Source organism: Xiphophorus couchianus, chromosome 12, assembly GCF_001444195.1.
Source record: "Xiphophorus couchianus chromosome 12, X_couchianus-1.0, whole genome shotgun sequence".
Lineage (NCBI taxonomy): Eukaryota > Metazoa > Chordata > Actinopteri > Cyprinodontiformes > Poeciliidae > Xiphophorus > Xiphophorus couchianus.
This window is the reverse complement of record NC_040239.1, coordinates 27,673,283-27,697,484: the sequence shown is the minus strand read 5'-3', so window position 1 is coordinate 27,697,484 and position 24,202 is coordinate 27,673,283. Positions and strand designations below refer to the sequence as shown.

The 24,202-nt window shown below is 41.1% G+C and overlaps 1 protein-coding gene across 2 annotated transcripts in view; it reads right to left on the bottom strand.

Moving 5' to 3' along the window:
* Positions 1-921: 921 nt before the first annotated feature.
* The window catches only part of txnrd2.2 (thioredoxin reductase 2, tandem duplicate 2), a 29,667-nt gene continuing 6,386 nt past the window's right edge, over positions 922-24,202 (bottom strand). For both annotated transcript variants that reach the window (XM_028033153.1, XM_028033154.1), the window contains 9 exons: positions 21,485-21,504; positions 19,917-20,008; positions 19,641-19,815; positions 12,977-13,113; positions 8,568-8,663; positions 7,915-8,007; positions 5,594-5,665; positions 4,208-4,305; positions 922-3,143 (listed from right to left, as the gene is read on the bottom strand). In XM_028033153.1, the coding sequence (XP_027888954.1) occupies positions 3,020-3,143; positions 4,208-4,305; positions 5,594-5,665; positions 7,915-8,007; positions 8,568-8,663; positions 12,977-13,113; positions 19,641-19,815; positions 19,917-20,008; positions 21,485-21,504 (907 nt within the window). In that variant the 3' untranslated portion in view covers positions 922-3,019. The remainder of the gene's footprint in view (positions 3,144-4,207; positions 4,306-5,593; positions 5,666-7,914; positions 8,008-8,567; positions 8,664-12,976; positions 13,114-19,640; positions 19,816-19,916; positions 20,009-21,484; positions 21,505-24,202) is intronic.

Below are 24,202 nucleotides of genomic sequence, written 5' to 3'. Positions count from 1 at the left end.
AGCAAAGCCAAGCAAATAAACTGCACAAGTTTCTGAAATAATTGCATATCAATTCACTTACTTGACAATTGGAAGTCAAGCTTCACCATTTTTACTCATGTACTTTCATTATATACATACAAGCTTAATACCAGTGTAGCTCTTTTTAGTTACAGTTAAATTGTGTTGATAAAGGAAAAAATATATATATAAAATGCATAAATCTCATGATTAATTTCATTATGTAGTAGAGTTGGAAAATATAATATAATCGATTTCCACTTGTGGTTGTCATCCCTATTTAGCCTGGATAAAATGAACTGTTATTGTGTGAACTTTACCCTGGTTGCCCTCGTGTGTCAGATACCCAAACATATAAAAAGATTTACAAATTAAAACTTCTAAAATAAATCTGTGATCAGTTCAGAATATTTAGCTTCATTTTTAACTAAGGTTAAAGGTTTCATACATTTCATGTGTTTTACAGATTGGTTTTACCTGCTCAGGTATTTTCTGTAACCTGCAGAAGTACGAAATAGTGAAGAATCACAATGACTGATTAGGTGTACATATTTGGAGCAAATTGTTATCAAAGTAACAACAAAAATGTCTCTTTAGCTTAGCATGAAATCTGTGATTCAAGGAAATGAGAATTCTTAGCTTACTCTAAAGGACAGAAAATTTTTTCAAGAAATGATAAAAGTCTGGGCATTAAAAACTAAATGGCTGCTTCTGAATAGAAGTAACACCCACACAGTTCCCCCTTTTTTTGGACGAAGCAAGATTAGCAGTTAATGCTAACCTAAGCATTACAAATAATTGGCATGCAGGCGTCTTTCTCAATATTTGATGGGTATTTTTAAAGTGCCTTCCACTTTGTCTTTCCTTTACAAATGGTTTTGTTTTATTTTTATCATATACTCATGTTGGAACAGCAGCACCTTCAGACTTTGAATCACTTTCTTTATTATCGACACGGCTATCTGAGCGTGTTATCATTTTACATATAAATAACAGATCACAAAGCTTTATTGTAAAATGACATTTCTCTGTTTATTTACAGCTAGTTTGTGGCCAGGTGACATCAGGCCTGCACTCCCCAGGTTCTGGTTTTGAGTGCAGGTCATCATTAGCTGGCCGACCTGAAAGTTGAGCCCTGACCCCCACTCGCACAGCTGAAGATTTGAGGGCAAGTATTTGACCTCAATATCAATACCACACAGTGACATAGCTCAGTAAAGTTAAAAGAAATAAGTCTTTTTCTGTGCGTTAACGGCTGGATAGAGCAGTAAATAGGAGAGACGACGGGACCTGGTTAAAGGGGAAGTGAAGGGTAAAAACAAACAGATATTACAGTTTGGCTGATAGTCTCAATGACTTCCTTTGCGCTGCCTCGGGCCCACCTTGGCGGCCCCCTGAAGTGGCTCGTTAAGCACAGGAACATAGACTGAGTAACCCAGGGCACAACTCGGTATTGTGTTGGTTGGTTGGGTCTGCTCCCTGGCCCATGCTGCCCACCCCCTCTGTTCATCTCCTCCCCTCCACCCAGGCCCCTGCTGTGCTCTGCTACACCACATGAGCCCTCTGTGCTCCGAGTGATAGAGTCAAGCTGTTCCTGCTGAGCGGAGGTCAGGGTCCTTCAGTCAGCACCTCGGCCCTGAACAGAGCACACAGGAATCCCCCCTCTTTCCCTCCCCAACCGGGGCTGGTACTTGGCTCTCTCTCTCTCTCTCTCTCTCTCTCTCTCTCTCAAACAAACCTGGTAGCTTTCCTGCTCTCATTTTTTCCTCTCGCCCCCCCCCCCCCCCCATCTCCTGACGGTCTGTCATTCCCTTCATCGGAATCATTAATCAGACGGGGCAGATTAAACTTCAAATAAAAACAAACTCCGACGTATTCGCCGGTTCTCCGAGTTCTGCCCCGTCCTCTTCTCCCCGTCGACTTTAACGAAGCCAAGATGTCTGACGCAGGCGGCAGGATGAACGGTCTTTGACGGACGCGGGGCTCCGTTAATGCTTTATTGATATAAACAAGTCGCCTTATCTTCAGGGGTGATGACTCTCGAGGGCCAACCTGCCATCCGTGTAAATATACAACCGATAACCCTTATCAGCTTGGCACCAATAAAGTCAGACTACTGGAGGCACGCATCTCTAATGGGGATTAAAGGGATTAAATGTGCAACCTGAATGCACTCGGGTTCATGTTTTATACAGTGACTGCTTCATCCCGTCTTCCACTGTCGGCTCAGAATGCATTACAGAAACAGGAGGGAAACAGCGCCGCCTGTGGGTGAGTTTGGGTAGAACAGCTGAAGTAAAATGAAATGGAGCTGTGTAAGTCTTGGATTTTGCATTCGTGCGGCTTTTTGACAGAGCCTATTAGTATATTTGTCCCTGCCTGTGGATGGAGGACTTTACCCTGGACTGAGGGTAAACTCCTCAGTCCAGGCCTCTGCAGGCTGACTGACAGCAGCCCTGCTGACTATTTGCGTCCATGGGAAATGGAGCGGTGTCGCTGCGGCGACGGCCCTGGGGCCATCCATCAGTGTCACGTTTTGGGGGCTGGGGGGCCGTATGGTATGTGTCACCTCGAAGACTAATGGACAGGAAGTACAGCCGGAGAAACAACAATATTTGCAGAATGTATATTCAGAAGAAAATTCAGACCCGCTTCTTGTGAATTCTCGGCAAAAATCCTAAATGTGCGTTTCCCTCCTGATTGATGAGCCGGGTTATTTAAAAGCAGCTCATTCCACACCAGGGCCCTCTCGCCCTCTCTCTCTTTCTCATTACCTTGTTCGTTCAAGGCACACATCTATGTGTAGAGGTTAATAACAGACCTTGTTAACAAATGGCATTAGCGAACAATGATAACCCGAATTGGTGGTTTGTGACCAGACCTTCCAGTGGAGGAGCTGCAGTAACCAGTCCCGGTAGGTAAAGTGAAACTGGGAAAACCCCTATAAGAGTCCCCCTTTCAAGTCCCCACTACAGGGGCCCCGTGTGCTCGCTGTGTTCAGAAACCGAGGGGCCTAACCTCAGCAGCCGGTGACCGTTGGGTCCAAACCAGAGCGCTTTGTGATGTGGATCTTGACCACCTCCTCAGCGCAGGTGGGGTGGATTCCTACGGTCTGCAGCAGGTGAGGATACGTGGCTCCACACCTAAGAGGCGGCACACGAATACGGTTATTAATGCCAGATTTTATTCAGAAATAAAAGCTGATGAAATCCAACAGATCCGTGACAACAAATAGTGTGAAATGCAGAGAAAGGAGCCGGATTCTACATAGGTTTGATTATTCAGACATTTCAATACATTACATATATTAGTATTAACACCCCAAATTCAAACTTGGTCAAAGTTTGAAAAAAAAAAAAAAAAAAAATTCCATCAGAACAAAATAAAAAAAATTAATAATTCTCTTTTATATTATTAGAAAATATGGCAAGTCAGGAATATTAAATATTTTTACAAAACAAATCCAGAACCAAATAACTGCCTAACCATCATGTTTCTCAAATAACAATTTATAAAATGTTTATAATGTCAGAATGTGTTTCCTCAGATTATGTTTTTTATTACCAAATAACAGAAAAATAATTATTTAATTAACTTATAAGAAGTTTCATTAATGCATTTTACATTTATAGAATTCTCATAGTGCTATAAATAATAAAATAGTTAATAAAAATATAGACAAAGGCAATAATAAAAGCTCCTTAGTAATAAAAACAAAGGACCTTTAAATACAGCATAAACATTAACATTTAAAACAAGACATCACTTAGAAGAATGTAAAATTATTTAGTAGTTATGTTTATTACCATGGTAATAAAATAATCATTTTTCATTACAAAGATTTAGATTTAGTCCACAGCTTATCAAAGCTCTTGAATTTAACAATTTCTTTCGGCAATTTTTGTTAGTATATTTAAGTTATTCCCCAAAGGAAAAAAACGTGTCCTTTGCAATCAACACAACTTTTAATTAACTCAATCATTCAAATTCAAATGTGAGTATATAAATGTGACAGTTCAGGTCCCAACAGTGAGCCTTGTGGGACTCCGACACCACTTTGTTAAACTGTGTGAAATCTTTTTTCTGTTTGCAAAATAACTGTTCATTCCCCTCGAAACAACACCTCTTATTCCAAAAGTCAGTATTTGTTTTATGGTCTATAGTGAACGTTAAACACAAATGTAACCCAGGATTATTCTGAACTTACTGCAAGCTCATAGAGAATCCCTGTATGACCTCTCCAGCATTCGGACCAGTGAGATGCAGACCCAGAATCTTCTGGTCGCCTCCCCTCTCACATATAACCTGAAGATAAAAAGAAAAACTGCAGGATTAGCCCAATGCGAGTTAATGCAGACACAGTTACTACAAAGAACAATTACATGCTTCTACAGACTCAAGATGTCCAAGTTTGTTGGTCGGTTTCCCAATGTTTTGAATAAATAATCTAACGTGTTGACACATGCGATTAATCAGAAAATTTTAATGCATTAACATTACATAACGCAGATGAATCAAACCACTATTTCGACTTAAAAGCCTCTCTCGTTACCTAGTTCACAGCAGTGCATTACAGACTCGACACGAAGGCAGCGACAAACGAAAGCAAGAGGTGAAAGTTTTCCCAGACAGCAACAAAAGTCGAGCATTTTTCAACTTTCTCGTGTTGCGCGTGCACGTCTATGTGCACGAACTCGAAAATCCACATCCACGAATTACAGCGGTCGGTTGGCTGGATGAAGACAAGCGGCTGTCGCCTCATCGCACCAGTTCCACGGGAAATCAATGGAGAGGAACATTTCTAAAACAAAACAAAATGGCTTCCTTTAAACCTTCCCGAATATAAGTACAGGGAAAATTGAGAATCTTCAGACATGTTTGGGTTGAGATAATCAAACAGTTTTTGAAAATGTGAATAAAGCGACAGCTTTAGATATAGGCTTTATGGGCAGTTGCCCAGGGTGGCATCAGAAAGGTGTGGGGCACCCAAAAAATATTAAATAAAATATATCTCATCTCCTAAGAAAGTTTGCTAGTACTTGCATATGTGTTGAGTGAAGTAAGTTTCCCTTATTTTCAGAGTATGGCTACAAAAAGGTTGGAATGTGGTAGGTGGTTATTATAAAGTTAGGCATAGTGATTAATCTGATTACATTTTTTAAAATTGATTGACGGCACTAATATAAACACAATCAGCTGAATTTACATTTACACAACTTGCTTTTACTGTGGTCAGGTCTTTTTATACCAGCTGTTAGTCGTTCAAAACTAAAAAACAGGAAGAAGCGTTCCTCCGCTGTTTTCCTCATGAGTTTAGAAACGAGTACTGTCTCTATATATCTCCAAACATCGGTCCATGAATCAGTTTGCAGTTGCGTTTGTCAAAGTCTGACATGTAATGTTTGGTTCAACTCGCTCAATATTAAAATATTTAACTCGAGGGATGCAAAGTCTGGTAACAGAAACTTTCATCTCTATGCTATTATTTTCTTTTTTTCATATTTATGCAGAGTTGAAACAATCCTTTTTTTTTTTTTTGACTTAAAGATCATGAATGAACTGTGAGGATGATGGGATGCCCTTCCGGGGTTACCTTTACGTAACACCGGCTGGCATCGCGCTCTGCGACGGTGAATTCTAGTGGCTTGTAGAAGGCGTGGAAAACCTACAGAGACATAAACATTTCGTTTTCAGTAGCTGCCAACAATCGCTCCACGGAGACGTCACAACATCTAGCCGAGCGTCAAAGAAAAAGAGTTGGGGAGATTTCAGCTGGTGTTGTGTAAACCCATGAGGGTCGCTATGACGAATTTGGTGAAATTTCACACAACCAAAAGCTGATAGTAAAAAAAAAAAAAGAAAGAAACTTAAAGGGATCACGATCACAACTCAAACAAATTAGCGTCCAACTGAAAATGAAGATGTGTTGCCATGGAGAAAAAAAAGAAAAAGAAAACAAGCAGCAAAGCTTCAATTGCCAAAACGTAAACAGCCCACTCAGTGTGTCAGTCCTTTCTGAGATGTACAGAGTTTGATTCTGCGAGCGAACGTGCCGACACAAGTTGTGAGGGCCGTGCAGCTGTCGGGTGGGGGGGTGGGCTCCTCCTCAGATCTCGGCGGGCCTGTCGTCACCTCACACACACCTCAATCAGACCTCCTGCCAGCCCGTCACTCAAAGGCAGGGGTCCGCGTTTATCGTCAGCCCTCTGCAGGTGTTGCTACCATCTGGCAGGTAAACTCAAGAGCCGCTCTCTAATGTACTGCGTACATGGGTGTGCGTGTGTGTCAGTGTTTGAAAAGCTGTTGTGGGGGGGCATTGTACTTTCAATGATGATAACTAAATTAAATACAAACATTTATAAAAACAGACTAATCTACTTGTACGATGATGTTCCCCATCTCTCCAATAATAGTACAGCTGTTTTTAAATGAAATATGCATGGATTTAATTTTACTTTTCTTATATATTAAAATATATACTAGACCCTAAAGACTCTCCATTTCATCCACAACAGGTAATGCTTCCTGTGGGTTTTTAAGCTGGAATCACATGGTTCTGTTTAGAAGTAGGAGGCCTGAATATCATGTTAATTTGAAGCTTTTTATGATGCATTTTAACTATTTCTTTCCTCCCAAAGTTGAGTGACTGAAGCCAGTGTTCTAACGCAGTTTTTGTTTTGTGAAAATTCACAATTTTTCCAGATTCCACATTCCTTTGTGCCGAATTTAAAACAGAGAAATGTAAAAGTTCCCCAATCAAGTAATGGCAAATATTTCAACAGTAGGCAAGCATAAAGATAAGACCCAAAGTATTCATGTCCTGGCTGATGTAATCTTAAATTAGCTTTTAATTTTTGCCAACATGTTTCTTCTGATTGAGCTGAATCGAAGTGGACCAGCCAGAGATCCAATGCGAGAATGGGAAGCAAGAAAACAAGAAAGAAGGAGAAAATAAAGAAAAGGAGAGACAGAGAGGAAAGACAGAGAGAGAGACTATAAAAGATTATTTTTATTATTCCCATAATTGGAAACATTTTCAGCAGTGCCCTCTTGGACCTCCAGCTGTGCCCGGGTTTTACTCATCTGACTCAAACTGTTAAGGTCAGTAGACATAAAGTTGGGCAGTTCTCTTAGGGATGACCAAGGTTCAATAAAATGGAAGTTACTGGAACACCAGTGTCACCTGTGTACAGTGAATCAGGGATAACCTGGAATATAAGGATGCATACAAAGAAAGGACCATTAAACCAATAAATCAACTATTTTAAGGTCAACTGGAAGTGGCCGCTGCTCACATGGACGAGCCAAATGCCCTCTGGAAAAAGTCTTAGCCAAGACAAGACAAATACTGACCTGTCAGTCCATGAGGACAAGACAAATTAGTCCTGATTGGCTTTTAAGTAGTTTTATGTCATATGTAGGCTGTTTTTGGAGGTTTTACCTTCTTTGTTTTTATGTCTTATATTTTCTACAGCAGTTTGTAGTTTCTGAACTGTAAAATGTGCCACGTAAGTAGAGTTTACTTACTTACAAACTTAACTGTGGTGCCTTCAACTAAGGTGGTAGCATGATGATAAACGCCCGTTTTATTGACAGTTGTAGCTGTGGGAATAACAAAGTACTGCCTCCAATTGTTTGTGTTTGTGTTTCAATGGTGAAATGATCCAAACTGGTTCTGGAGAGGATGAAGGGACAACATGTTTCTTAATGGAAGTCAATTTCTATTTAAAATGAATGCTGAAAAGCTGGATCTCACAGCTTGCTAAGGGTGTTTAAACACTTACGAAGGGTGTTCATAAATATATTTCAGACTATTTAATCTGGTATTATTAAATAACTCTGGTAAAAAACTAATTAAGAAAATCCATTATTTAACGCTCCAGACCAGGGTGGGATGAGAAGGACTGATCCCACCTCTATCCCGTCTTTTCCACGTCTCCTCTCGGCCTCCTCCTCTGATAGGCCGACGCAGCCGTACTCCAGAGGGGTGAACACTGTGGTGGCCACCTGTCACACACAAACACAATTGGGAACGTTTACACTTTGCCATAACAACCCCGCTTATTTCTTTCGGAAAATCCCAAGCAGCGCCTAATTACAAAACTGCCAAAACGTCGCATGCAGGTGGAGGCTGCCCATGTTCATTTCAATAACGACAGAAATGCTCCTTTGCTTAAAATATTTATATGTGAAGATGAATTTTAAGACAAATACTTCAACACACGCAGCTAAAACAAGCCTTTAATCTGTTTTGAACACAGGCGCTGTAATAAAACCTTCATTGCAACTTGCAGACAGACGAGTACGTATACCAAGAACGACGCAGGACGATGCCATCGTGGAAACTGCTGGTACATTATGCTATGAATCATCCTAAAGAGAGGCTAGCAGTCAGATGGAGGGGAGGCTCAGATGAGAGACCAACCAAACAACAGCCTCGCACTGGCAGAAAACGATAAACGTAAAAAGCCACAAGCGCTTGAGGTGTGGAAAGATGAAGGCTTTTATTACTGTTGGGGTGAGAAGGCGTGTGTGTGCGTGTGTGTGCGCGTGTGTGTGTGTCTTACATTGTCGTAGTTCATAAGGTCGGTGCTCTGGCCGGCAAGCCTGTGGGCAAGGAGCTTTCCTGCCTTGATGGCAGTTGGGGTCAGCTCTGGACGACCCTAAAGTAAAGAGAAATGTGAAATGACTCCAGTCCATCTGTTATTATATATATTAAACTTTTCATTCAACATATGAATGAAAAGTAACAGCAGAACAATGGATGGTCACAGATGATGGCGGAGAAACGGTTCTCCTGCAAAGTTGTTTCTCCTCTGTTAGCATATTTAGAAACGAGTACATGAGGATGACTGACAGCGCTAAGACCCTCCTCTTGGCTCTGATTGGTTGTTTTTGATGCATTTTTTCAGACGGCAACTCAGGGAGGAGGTGGGGGAGATGGAGCTTTTCACAGATCATCTGCCTCAAACTCTCACGACAATGGTGGCAGTTTTAACAAATATGTAAAAATCATACTATTTATAAAAGTTACACACTGCAGTTTTAATAATGTATACATTAGTAAAGGGTACAACTATCATACATCGAAAGTTTTCAAAAGTCAATTAGAAGAATTATTCGGTGCTGAATTTAATAAGTTAATCAGGATTACATTAAAGAATCCTTCATCATCTCAGACTCTGCACTAACCCAACATACCCACAGAAAATGGCTTGTAATACATGCGTGACTATAGAAACTACAGTCTCAACAGGTTCAATTTAGTTTGCTCGTCAGAAATGCAACAATGCTAAATAATTAGATTTTGTTAAATTTTAATATCCTCTGTGAGTTTTATTAAGATTTTCTGGACCATAAGTCTAATCAGTCAAAAAATGTGTCAGGAAGAGGGGAAAAAAACAAACAAACTAAAGAAAATGTATCGGTCGCTTTTTCTTTCTTAGAAATTGTCAAAGCTGAGGGGGACTTTGTTCATGCTGAGAACATGATCAGGTGACACTTTGTGTTCAGCTGCGTGATTTTAAACCAACTCAGAATCGGTTGACCTCGGCTTGGAAATCTACTTGCAGCTTGCATGTCAGTACTCTGCTGGCCTCGGTAATGTTTGCTCCTGGGTTCATGTCCATCAGTACAAATGAACATTTAATGCATCAGTCAAAAAACGTCACAAAGAGAGGAAAAATTTAAAAAAAACATAAGGAAGGACCAGCCAAACTATGAAAAAAGGGCCTTTATTGACAAACGTACAGTACGTCTGTGGTCAGCGGACATTATAGTGCATAATTGCAAAGTTGAAACAAAATGCGGTAGGGTTTCTAAATTATTCCAGCTGAATAATCTGAATACATTTTGTTGTCCGGTGAGTCTTTTGTAGAACCACATTTCGCAGTTCTTTTTCTTGACCAGCTTTGCACGTCCAGACACTGGAATGTTTTGCCAATAGCTGATCCTCAGTCACACCGGGTCAGTGGATTCTCTGAAAATGATACTGGAATTCTTTCTGCAGAATTTCTCCCACATGTTTACTGAGGTTTCTCATGGTCTGTGACAAAGTCTTCCTTTGATTTTCCTCCTGCCACTCTTTGCAGTGTGTGTGTGTGTCTTAATAGTTGTCCTGTGAACAGATTCTCCTATCTGAAGGGTGAATCTCTGAATGGTTTAGATGAATTTGTGAATTGGTAGTTTTCCCGTTGCCTCATACTATTTCAGTTCTTTAGGTGATTGATTAAACATGAGCTCTGTTAGATGTTCAATGCTTGGGGTATTGATTCATAATATGTTCTGCTTTAACCTTTCTCCCTTCCTTCAGTCCTCATGGAGTCGTTTCTTCACTAATGTTCTCAAAAAACACGTCTAAGACGTTCACAGAACACTGTACCAATTAAATGATCTCTGAGACAATTGGCTGCATTGGATTTTTATTTTGGGGTGTCAGAGTAAAGGAGAATGGACATACACGCCTCATCTTCAGGTTGGATTTTGAAAAACATGCTACATTTTTTATACTACTTCACAATCATTCACCATTTTTATTTGGCATATCGGATAAAATCCAAGTAAACTGCGCTGAGCTTCGTGGATGGTACGTGATAAAATGTGGAAATGTTCCAAGAACATGAAACCGTAGGTTTTAAAACATTTGATCATCAGTAATAAAAAAAAAAACCCCAAATCATACAACAATATTTGATGCATAAAATGATGTAAACACATAATTTCAGTAACTGCGTATTAAATCAAAGGGGTGAAATTATTTGGAAAATGTTTCCCTGTGTGTGTTTTCCTTTATTGCTTTGGCTGCTTGCCAACAGACAAACACATAGCCATGGAGACGCACATCCAACTGTGGCGTTCAGGAAACAGTAGGGCTGCAGGGCAGTTTTAAAGACATGACTTCAACTTGTTAAATCAGCAACACATCCTGTTATCAGCAAACATCTCCAGCGATTCCGCACGTATACGGCGGCGCGCTGCAGCATTCCAACCGCTGTTTGCAAGCCGGTTAGAATGAGTCATCATACTACATGTAAGGTAACAGAAAAAAAATAATATATATATATATACAGTACATATATATATACTATTCAACCAGTTTTTACCTGAAGAGGGAAAAAAATGCCTTTGCTGTTGGGAAAAAGCTGCAAGACAGATTGGAGAGAAGCACTCATCCAAGCTAGCCGTCAATCAAAGGGACTCAGAGAATGCGTGTGTGTGGGGGGTGCATGTGTGTGTGTGTGTCATGAGACCTGGGAGGCAGGAAGGTTTAACTTGTAATAACACAGTGCCAGCTCCAGAGCTTCTACCACCACATTATTAAAGTTATTCCGGGTGAGGAAAAAAAAAAAAGTATTGCGAGTTTCTGCACAAAGTGATAATGAGCTTTGCTCACCCAGCTTTCAGCTCTTTTGTTATTTTTAACCAAAATTCCTTCTGATTTCAGGTCATTTTTTTCCTCACAGTGTGCTAAGAAATTTTGAACATTTAACTGTTTTTAAATGTGCACGCAGAAGGAAGTGAAGTGGCTTTTCCCCAGCTAGTTTTGATTGGTAAAACATATAAAATAAAACTATCACAGCTAGCCTAAACCATTTCCCCTGCATGTTTTTATACAGCAATCTACTCTGCGTCAGCATGAAGCTGGTAAGAAATAGGAAAATTGGTCCTCAGACTGCTTAAAATGTAGCCAAAACTAAAGCCTTCAGCAAACAACAAGTCAACATTTGGAAAGATGATCAAGTTTTCAGACTGACTGGACACTAAGTGCTTTAAGAAGTTAAAAGTCTTCGCAGTCTTCATGTTTTCTGATATGGAAACAGCAAACATCCATGTATTTTATGGCAATGTTTAAGGCTGCAGCTAATTATTTTAGTAATCTATAATTCGATCGATTATTCTGATGATTAATCAGATAAAAGAATTGCCACACACTGCAATTTTTTTATTTAACCACTCAAACCTTTTTTATACAATATAAGAAACACATTAAAAGATGCAAAAAATCCAAATAATTAAATTCCTTTTTAAATAAGAATGTTAACATTTATTGCCTAAATTAAAACAACAGCACTCCTTTTTTTTTAAAACCTTAAATGCAAAATGTATATACATTATGTACAGTTTTGACTTAATTACTGCTCTGACAGTGTTGCACATCTACAGATTGAAAATACTCTCTACTCTTTTTAGACAAACACATCAGTCAGGTGTGTTTAATGATATTTATTATTATTGACTTTGACACAATAAAAGCTATGTTTAGCTTGAGCTAAACATAGCTCAAGCTTTATGTTTAGGAGTGTTGTCCTGCTGAATGGTGAACCTTTGATTTGCAGTCTCGACATTGTCCCATTACCTCTGCATAGTTTTTCTGCTCCTGTTGACAACAAGCATCTTCAAATCATGATGCCGCCACCACCATGTTTTCTAGTGGGGATGGTATGTTCCACTTGAAGTGCCATATTACTTTTTCATTTTTACCTGACACAAATTACTCTCCAAGCAGAAAAGAGATTTTTTTTTTTCCTTCCAGGTTTGCTGCATTCCCTACATGGCAACCTGCCAACAATACTTCTTCTGTTTCATAAATGGCAGATTTATGGAGTGCATGACTATCAGTCATGTTGTCATCAATCACCATGGAGTCCTATGACTTAATTATTTGAAAACAAATTTCCTTTTCCTTCCACTTTCCAGTTCAGCCGAACTTCTGGCTGGTCTATTACGGAGGATTTCCATAAAATGAAATTGAAGTCTGTGTTTTTAATGTTGCTGCACTAATAATATAGTGAGCCACAACAGTTTTAACTATGAGAGGTATTTCCAGTTTTTTTGATCAGAGTGGCGTGTCGTGGGATCTTGTTGTGTATTTTTTCCCCGTCAAAATTAAAAGCAGTAATTATAGAGTGCTTCTCCTCTCCTGATTGTTATCGGCATCATGTCTGCTGTCAGTCTGGCGCTGTCAACAATGACCTACCTCGCCGATGTCTCCGAAAGCATAGACGTTTGGCACCGAGGTGGATTCGTCTGGGCCTACGACTATTTTCCCCGTCTCTTGGTTGAGTTGCACGGCCAGCTTGTCGAGTCCAAGGGTCTTGGTTTCGGGAGCCCTTCCTGCAGAGGAACCAGCAAAAGTGGAAATGTGTCAAGAGCAGAAGGAGGAAAGTGTTAAAAACACAAATTTGTTCTCGGGCTTCTCTTGAGTGTGCGCTCTGATTAAAAAGGTTTTATGTCCATCCATTAAATCTTTGACCAAACTATTGAACGTGTTGGCGATTAGGCTTGCAGATATGCAACAAGAGAAAAACGTGGACCTAACACGATTTTCCTAACGCTGTGAAACATCCCAAGAGATAGTAACGGTGATTAAGCAACATCTGGCCAGCTGAGATGCAGAAGGAGGGAGGGCCAGCTGGGATCCCAAAGATCCCGCGGACGTCCCGGGGTGCAAATTCTGACACTTTCTGGGCAGATGACTGACGGATGCTGTCGACAGCAGGTCTCCATGGTGATGGAGCTCGGACCATATTCTCCACCCTCCCGAACACAGCTCCTCACAACCTGTCTGGGCAGCATAATAAACAGCCGGGACTTGAGGAACCCATGTAGATGCTATCGGACAGCAAAAATAACAAACCCCCGAGACCCCTCTTCCTGGCTGGAGCCGAGGAATAACGTCGACCCCCACCTCCACTCCCAATCTTCTCAGTCCTGGGCGGGTGAGGGGAACTGTCTGGTTCTCTACAACGTGTGTGGGTGAATGGGACAGAACACACAGAGAGGGGAGAGAGAAGAGAGGGGAAGTCGGCCAGTCAGGACCGATTCCCTAAGGCTGGACTTGTAAATATTTTCCTGTCTTGTAAGAATAAAACACGGCAATGAATGGCATCCTCTCACTGCACTGGTGTTGGTGAATTGATGTGGATTTAGTGTTTATAGTTCTTTTAAAAAATGTGCTTGTTATTAAAACACAGTTTTTTAAAGCTTCGATGAGCAATGTTGTGAGGCGAGTTTTCTTTTTTACCGCGTCCTCTCCAACAGTGTGGCAGTCAGAACTGCTGCCTGAGTGCCAAGGAGAACTTTAACAAATCTACTTTCACAAGATGGAAAGGAAACGGAAAGAATGAGATAGGAGTAGAGAAGCGAAAGAAGGACAAAGAGACTAAGATGACACTATAGAAGTCTGCTAATACACCTGCAGAAAGAGACAGAGAAACCACAGCGACAAACAACACAGGAGTGGGCATTTATCGAATTGTTTATCATTTATTGTGTTAAATTTCTTTTAAATTTTGACTCATTATTGTCACGATAAATTCCAATTAATGGAACCCCCTAAAATTGTGCATAATGTCGGAAATGCTATTTCTCCACAGTTTGTTCAATGAGTACATCAATAAATATATATATAAGAAAATGAAAACATGATTAAGTGTAGTTACTGTGTTCAGTTTTGTGATGTAAATAATTTTTTTTGTGATACTGGTTTTCTAGAAAAATAAATTAAAAAATTAATTACATTACAAACTGATATGTTTTTCAAGCGCAGCATTTGTGTTTGTGGAGCACTGATTGCTGTGCCATGCAGTCACAGTTACAGTAAAAGAGTAATAAATTGTTCTTATCGTTACTTTTAGTGTTATCAGAATAGTACCACAAAATATAGTGATAAAACTTTACATCCATGTTGCCCACCCTGAAAACGTTATTGGAAAAACACATGATACCAATTAATACAAGATGTATTTAGTGGCGCCTGCAGCCCAAAAGCATCTGTGATCCAAACACCTGTGACTGGAGGGACAACTGCAGTCAAAATTCAGTCAAAAGCTGACCGTCAATGTAATAACAACAATATGGCATTTATCAGGATGCAGTGATGTGAAAAATGTGCTAGCTGTAAAACTTTGGTGATTAAGGCTCTAGCACTTTCACAAAACCCCATTGTTGCGACTCAGACTGTACTTTTATACCTCCGGCCTCGTGAGAGTGAAGTTCCGACGTCAGACTCGGCAGGGCTACTGATGCGGTCACACAAGCGGCCGAGTTGGCCAATCGGAACAAAGCCTGTTGTGACATTAAGAGGAAGCTAAACAGCCACAACAAACGTCTGCGAGAGCTGGAAGCTTATCTGATCAAACTAATGAACACGGACAAAAGAGAGAGCAGCGTGGCGGCAGCTTGTTATTGTTGGGGTGGAACGGATCGTGCACACCGCCACAAGACGTGATGATGACGACGTGTTTCATTTCGGGCCAAAAAAGATTTTAAGAGGCAAACTGATAAGAGGCTGCAGAGAAAAACTGTAGCATCTATGGATTGTAATCGGGATCAAGGAAAAGGGAGGCGTCCTGGAGAGAGCTGAGAAAGTAGCATTGCTGAAAATTCAGTCAGTCGGTAGAAATGAGTTCTGAGCCCGCTGGTGCAGATAAGAGACAACCATGGTCAGTTGGGTATTGTTGAGCTATAAAATTTTTTTTAAAAATCAGAAGGAGGCCCTGGATGCCGAGAGTAGGGTATGAATACCTTTCTAAGTGCCAGTTTAGATAAATACGACCAGCTGGGTCAGGCTGGACAGAACTTCAACCTGTTGGTTGGTTGGCGTTTGAGGACACCTGCTGGTGTCCAGAGAAGATGGCTCCCTCACTGCATATTGTTCTGAACAACGGCAAGACATTGTATACCGATAATGAAGTGCGTCAATAGTGTGTTCATTTAGAACACAATTATGTCATACTATGAATGAAGCTATGCAGCAGTGATGCACATCTGTATGTCTTTCATTGAAAACAAAACTTAATAAATGTTGTTGATACAGTCCAACACACGGTGGTGAGAGTCAGCCCAAACTTTATCAGCACAGTCAGTAAACGTGTGTTGCATTTACTGACATCGACACAATGTAGCAGCTGCAGTCACCTTATTGTATGAAGACTGATTTCTTCTGAACACGGCTTTGTATCGAGTCTCTGTTAGTTCTTTCTCTGCTGTTTGTTGGATCAGAACCAACCATGAAACTTTCTTTTTCTTTTCCAGCCGTCATCTGTGCCAGGACATTCTCGCGAACGAAATGTGTCAAAAACATTTTCTAATGTGTAATTTAAATAAAACATAAAAGAAGAGTGATGTTCCAGCAGGGTTTTACTGCGTACAGTTACTGTGAGGCAGACTGCGTTCTGGGCCGAGTCCCAAGTGGCCATTTGGGAAGCTTTAGGAACTTCTACACAAACCTAATCTTTTTAGGAAGTCGACTCTAGTATAAAACAGAGAGGCAAATACCCTTTAAAAATAAGGAAATGGTTTTTAATGACATCCTTTGGCGGGGTATAGGCCAGCGGGGGAGGAGACTGAAGTGTCCACCATCGTTACGCAGACAGGAAAGCTTGGAAATGTTCTGTTTCCTGCCGTGTTTGTGTGGCCCCACCTGGACGGGCGGGGACCGGCCGCGGGGTCAGGAAGGAGCGGGGGAAAAGGTGGAGGGAGGCGCAGCCATCGAGAAGGATGTGGTAGACAGTGGTGATAGTGTCCCCCGCTACCCTCTGGCCTTTAATAGATCCACAGGGGCCCCGGGACCCCAGTCTGGCTCCTCGACGGAGGCCACAGCGAAGGGAAGTGGCCTTGTGCTCGTAACTCCTGCACATCAAAGACGCGCACGGCGCATTGTTGCCGGTTCTCACCGAGCCGTATGGGAACAAAAACCTCCACTTCACATAGATGTTGCCGAGTTACGGCAAGACAGAGGAAGCTGCTGTAATAAAGTCTGTAAGCTTTTAAACTGTAAAGCGGAACAAAGAAAAACTACTTTTACGTCCAACAGACAAAACAGAAAAATGTGTCTGTAACCTTACAAATAGATTCATGATTATTGAACCTGCTATATGCAAGAATTGCAAAACGGCATGGTTACGAAGTTAGCTAGTTTTAGCATCAGTGAGGCATTTAATGAATGCAGGAGCATGTTGGCTGTAATTGGTCCCATTTTATCTTTCATGGAAGTTTCTGGATTTAGAGATGTAGGCAGTCTTCTGAAAATGTAAGGTATGTGAGGAAAAGATTCTATTTGCTATTTATATCTCCTGAAGCAGGGCTTTCAAACTTGTTTTCATTTCGGGCCAAATCAAGATCATGAATGTCCTCATCAATCTATTGATAAAAACTGCTGAAATATTACTCTGTATTCCACAAGTATTTAACAAAATTAGATCATATTTAACATGATGCAATTTGGGAATATACAAATATGAACTGAACTGATTTGACTGATTAAATAATACTCGACGCAACTCTTATTTTGAAGTTCTAAACTCTAGAGCAGGGGTGTCCAAAGTGTGGAGTAGGGTCATTCTGGCCTGCGGACTGATTTTTTTGTTTTGCAGTCCCCCAACTGTAATTCAAGAATGATACAAATTTGTCCCGTTCAGCACAGAAGGTTGACGCAGATAGAGACCTTTAATTTGTAGTCAGTGTAAAATAATCACCAACATGATGTTCTTACAATGGAAAATGTTGAGCATGTTTCTCTCAACACGTCTATGGCGATGCTGATGTGGGACTTCGGCCGTGGCAGGGAAGACGGAACAACATCTCCACTGCAGGGTCACAGAGCAATAATTCTCTTACAATAGAGTTTAGATCGGGCCTAAAAAGGCATCGTGCCTGAGCCGATTAAACAACTTTAGAGCCCAGAGGTTGAATTAAATCCAACATATCATTTTAATTAAGATTTTACTGCTTTTGGTTTTAGATCAACATTTAGGTAAGCAGCGTAACTTGTCCCATTAGTAATTTTTAACGTTTTCCAGCTCCATCCTGTTGCTTGCTGTAACGGCAGAGTGAGGCGAGCGCAAATTGTTCGGGATGTGTGAGTGATAGGAGCGGAGCGGGCAGGGCCGAACACGCATGCAGTGCACTGTGCTTGTTATAATCTGATTACCCTCTGCACCCTACTTACTTTATTTCCTTGACAGGTTAAACCATCTACTCCTCTATTTACATTATAGTAACTTAATATTGTGCATTCTAAATGTTGGGTTTCTCTGTGCTGTCCGTATTTCAGGCTTATTAAATGTATCACAGAAGCCTGAGCCCAACACGACCATCAAGCAAATGGTTCTGGTCCGACCCGGACAGAATTTCGGTTTTGCGTCGGGCTTGGGCCATGAATCTGAACTGTCTCTTACACACTGCCTTACACAAATGCTCTAAAACAAAACAAAAGCCTCACGGTCGAGTTTTGGGAAGTGTTGCTTTTAAACGGGTTCAACACAAACAAACCTGACAGATGTCCCTTCCACTGTAAATCACTCTGCTGCCAGGAAAAAGGAGAAATGACAGGGCAACAGAAAGCAGACAGATGAGAAAGAGGAAGACGGCCACAGGTGACGGCGGGCAGAGGCGGCGCAGGCCCGGCGGGCAGTGACAGATGCGAGGCCGGTTTCCGCGGAGCTGGCACGGGGCAGGAAGGCGCAGAGCGAGAACAAAGAGGGGAACGCGGTGACCCGCGCCTGGGTGCATCCTGCTCCGTCCTGCCCCGCTCCAACCGGGGAGCCCGCAGTGAGCGAGCGACACTTCCCCTGCCTATTCCCATCACTCTGGCTTTATTACTTTGTTTTCACGCTTGATTCATGCTGTACCTGCTGACACTGCACTTTTTAAGGATGACAAAGGAGCTGGTGGAAGGGGAACCGCAGACTCACACCAATGTTTTATTTCAGAGGAACATTGTAACATCAGTGGGAAATGACACAACGCGTTGTGAAAGTGTCCATGCCCTGTTCATTTTCTCCACATTTGCACAGGTTACAAACGGCAACAACCTTCGACATTCCACATTGGCTCTTAATAACTATCGCTTAAAAAGCTGCAGAACCTTTAAATATAGATATAACAGACGCAGCTTTTATCAGTTTCCCTTTTTTCCACTTAATTTCCAACAGAAGGACACTAACACTTTCAGCTCTGTCTTTTAGCTCAAGTTTTCTTGTCTTTTGGTTGAAAATATGTGCTTTTCAAACATAATTTTGCAAAAATATCAACGTCTCATAAGAGAATATGGAAATGTTAGAGGTTTTCTTTATTTTAAAGCCAAATCTTGAAATAAAATGGAACTTCTTTAAAAATTCCCCACAGTAGATAGCTGTCAAAAAGTACTTTTTGTCTTTTTTTTTTAAAAAAAAAAAGGTAATGTAATACTTTTGGCTGTAAATAATTTACATAATTTAAAATAATTTAGCTGAACCGAGGGCAGAAGTGCCTCTATAGATTACAAAGGTTGTAGATTCCTTGCTCCACAGTGAAGTATGATGGTGGAAGCATCATGCAGTGGGGATGCTTTTCTTAAGCAGCAGATTGTCTGTCTCATATCATACTGACACGACATAGTGACAGTTTCAACATACCGTATATGTAAAATTTTTTTTTTTTTTTTACCAACAGTGACATACTGCAGCTTTAAAGTTGTTACCAATGAACAAGCTTTAGGTGTAAAGATATGTGGGAAAAAAAGTCATCTTTAAACTGGTTTTGGATCATCATGCCATGTGTCAACTTTAAGATGAAACGTTCTTGTGGAAGAGCACGGAAAGGATGCCAACATACAATCAAACACAGATTCTGTAAAAGCCTCCAGCAGAAGGACTCACCCACTGCCCATAACACCGAGTCGTAGGTGTCTCTGTGCTCCCTGCCGGTTTCGGTGTCGCTCCACGTCACCTGAAGGGTTCCCAACGGCAGCCTGTCCACTCTTTTGGGAACGGACCTCCAAACGAACCTGGTCCCATAAGCTTCCATGTAATCCGTCACAAGACCCGCCATTTGCTGCACAGAGTGAAATGGGTCGTTTGCTTTTAAGCTGAACAAAAAAAAAACCAAAAACAAAACTGCAGATCTTCAGAACGTGCAGGCTGCGAGAGACGTACCCGATCAAAACCCCGGAGGGCGTCGCTACGAACCATCACCGTGGCGTCCAAGCCGATGCCTGTGAGGAAGCCGGCACACTCGAGAGCAACGTCTGGGTTAAGCCACGTTGAGGATAGCGGTAGTCTATTTAATTATGTTTTTATTTTATTTGTTTAAATAAAATAATTAAATGTAATATATCTAAATGTAATGGGTGAGTGACAATATGGTTGCTCTTGTTTCAATTCTTCCATTCTAATCTGTATACCAGAAATAAGACCTGTCAGAAGAATGTCTATGTATGGCTCTGATAGGCTACAAGAGGCCAGGTGAAGAAGGTTACAACCTTTGGGATGATTGGTTTATAATGGGAACATCTTCCCTGATGGGGCGAGAACGATCATGATGGAAGGAATCCATCCACCGTTACAAGAAAGGAGTTTGGTAATGTTTGACGGTATGGACCAAAGTCACCAAGAACAAAAATGGTCAGACCTTCTGCCATTATGGATCGAAATCCAGCAGCTGTGGAATGCCAGTGAATCAATCAGTCAATTGATTCACTGATTGAATCAATAAAAAATGATCTGTGCTGCACATTTCAGCAACAAGACATTTCAAAGTCAATGTCTGAAAGATTTAGAGAAGGTTTCAGACAAAGTAGGGACCATTTTCAAGCTGTTGGGCATCAACTTGAACTGCTGAGTCTAGTCAGAATGAAAAAAGAACAAATCATGAGTGGACATATCTTGGTTTTTGGCTGCTTCTTTTCCCCTCACTGGGTTGGGTCGCAGATGGCTTGTGGATGGGTGTTCCAGGATGAAAAATGTTTGAGTGAAGTCCGTCGCTCGGTCACTTTTAGCATAGCAAACCGCCAAAGCAACACTTAGCTACTCTCCAGACGTCGGGCAGCTGTAAAGGTGGCTGAAGCTGCCAGTCGGCAGCAAATAAACCTGAGGGATTCAGGGAGTTTCTGATAAGAGAGAGGGAGAGAGTCATGAATTGCTTACGGTTTTAGAGACTTATTTCACTGACTTTAGGTCAAAATGATGAGTATGGGTTTAAAGACGGATTTAAGGCGGAAAACAATGCCAGTGGCTTAAACAAAGTGTTGCAAATGTTTAAAATAAAAAATAGGGGTGCACCCATATATCAGTGGTAATTTTCTGAATTTTGGATGATTGGCCACTACATGAGAAAATGATTTTATGTATCTCTGCAAAGGTTTGAAAATCAGTCACTGTCCTCTTTTGCTCTGCTTTGAGAGAGAGAGGACTGACTGGCAGCATCATCAGGTCACGTCTGCTGTTAACTGCAGTTGCCCCACTGCTGTCAACCTGGCAATTTCTTTGGTATGTTTAGTATCTTTTCGGACAAAAAAAAAAAGAAGGATTTGCCAAAATCGAATCAAGCTTTCAAAAGTCAGTTGTGACCAGAAAAAAATGCAATCAGTGCTCCCCGTCTAAATAACAATACTGTGTCTACTGCTCTATGTCGCTTACTTATCAAACTCTGTACAATTTGTCTGCTGAAATCTGGCAGACCAAGCACAAGAGCTTCTTCCTCCCCCTGGGTAGATAAAGGATACAGCTGGCTCCAACCACGAGTCTGCAACACAAAGACGGAGAAGCCCTCAAAAGAATTACAAACACAACAAGATACATTTCCATTTCTCCTCAGTGCACTTTAGCCAAAAGAAAACAACAATAATCCCAACTCGCACAGGTCTTCTGCCACATCCTAGAATTAGAGAGGTGATGAATTACAAAGCTTCCTAACCTCAGAGGCGTGAAGAAAATGGAGGACGGGCAAAAGCTAAAGGTTTACGTGTGTGGTCTGGGTGAATCACCGCTGTAATCCAGCAGTAAGATCAGCGGTGCTGAGGAGGGCTGATCCCCGCAGACGACGTGTGTCATGTTCAGGGCTTAAACCTGCATGTCGGCGCGCTGAGTGAAGTCCGTCACTCAGTCGCTTTTAGCATAGCAAACCAGACTCCCTGCCCTTCCTCCGCCTCCTCGTAAAGTACCGCTTCAATTAGGACTCATTGAGAAGTGGCTTAAGAAAAGACGAGGCAAAGAGCTTTACCGTGATCCAAAACTTTCATCACGGAGAAGACGCCTCACTCACCCACACCTTTTCTGGTTCAATGTGGTTCATTGTTTTTTATACATCCGCAAAGCTGCGACAAACACCCTTAGTGATGGATTTCTATACTCTGTGGGGTGGATGTGTGCCTGTTTTTTGTTCAGGTGTTCGTCAAAACGTAACGGACAAGAGGCCATCAAATCTGGGATTCAAGAATTCTTCTTAACTTATTTTTATTATTTATTTATTTGTCTAAAAGAGAGAATTAAAGTGAGTTCAACATTTGCCTGAAGTCGCCCAAAAACCCCCGGACTTCTCCTCACTGAGGGAGGTTTGTTCGGATCAGCGCTTCTCAACCTTGGGCGGCTCTTCAAAAAGCCTCCATCACTGATAAGCACCACAATATGATATTCTTGTGTATCTGCCTCCAAAGTTAGGAGGCGGACATTGTTGCTGTAGTCTGAGGGCAGTGCAAGGTCAATGATTTTTATGCCACAAATGAAAGGCTTTTATTTTTCCTCATGCTGGTGTGAGATTCACATAAATGGTCAAATACACAGATCTCACACTAAAAACTAAACTAATACCTGTGTTCTGATACCTGTGAATAAACGCGGATCTTTGTATTCAAAAAGTACATTGCAATCAAAAATCAGGGATGGTCCGTTTTGCTTTGACTGCCAGGTCAAAGGAAAACATGTAGTAAGTGAAAGACGACTTTTTTCCTGCTAACTAGTTGCATCAAAATCAGCCACGTCCAGAATTCTCAACAAACAGTGCAATTAAAATAAAAAGAAGGAGGTTAATGGGGAATAAAGTAATTCTCATTTGCTCGGTTATATTTATTTTTTGTGAAAATTGTATTACTCACTTTGTGATACTTGATAAGAAAGTGTAGTATTCTTTCATGCATGTATCTGCTAAAAGTTGGGATTTGAAACCAAGCTGGGAGATGTTGGACAGATTAAACACGTTTAGTCTTTCAGTTCTTAGTCATTTTTTACTTTTGTCTCTCCAACCAATTGGGCTGCCTACAGCGGCCTACTGGTACAACCACTTCCTCCTGGCACACGCTTTGTTTTCTCCTCGTAGCATGATGAAGGGAGTCAATTCTGGACTTCAGTGCCTAAGGCCAAATCTGTCATTTACCTGTCGGCGTGTGTGTGTGTGTGTGTGTGTGAAGGCTTGAGGGCTCATTAGACACCCATCCCTCACCTGTAACCTCACACACCCATCCTGCCTGCAGAAACAACTCCCTGGACCTCACCTGCATAGCTGATGGCTTGACAGACCAAAACAGCGTCAGTTCGAGCTTTTCCTCTGAGTTGGAGATCGTTTCTGGAAGGATCCGCTGCTGAAACGCCGCCAAGCGCCACTTCTGCCTCCAGGGGGGTGCAGAGCGCTGCCCTGACCTCCACGCTTTTACATCAAAGCACTTCCTCTGCTCAAGTGCTCTCAAAAATGTCCTGACTGAGTGAAAGCTACAGTGATGCTCGGATGTTTAGGAATTCATCATATTTTAAATACTCAGCCCCTCTTTGACTTTTCCATGTTTTGCTAGCTTAATTCAGCAATTTTGTTGTTTTTTTTTTAAATCAGATTTTCATGCAACCCCAAAGTTGTCATTAACCTGTTTGTTGCAAAACTCAATAAATCAATTAATCACACGATAAATTAAAATCAAACTTGCAAGATTTATAATTTGTCTGGACTGAATGACAGAAGTCTTCATTCTGATGTTTTGATCTCAACTAGATCTTAGACGATTCTGTTTGCCGTCTTCATAATTCATTTTATTTGTCGCTTCTGTTGTTTTGTTTATTTATTGTGGATATTTAAAAGGCTCCAGTGTTAATAAAGTTTAGAATTTAAAGTTTATTGTTCTTTGAGTAATTAAAAAATCTTGCGTTGTTATGCCATTACCATCATGTTACTTGAAAATCCCCTCAAAACAACAATTTTATCATTTATCGCGATAACTTCTGGGACGATTTATCGTCCAGCAATATCTGTTGGTGTGACAGGCCAACGCAAAGTTGACCTAAAATGATACGTGGATTTAAAGATATTTTGCAAACAAAAATCTGAAAAGTGAGGCATGAAAATGTAGCATTCCAATTCTTTTTTTGTCATCTTCACTCAAAGTAACTCAATCTAAGTCAGATTAGATGGAGAGTGAACAGTGAAATTCAAGTCTTGCCACAGATTCTCAGTTCTAGAC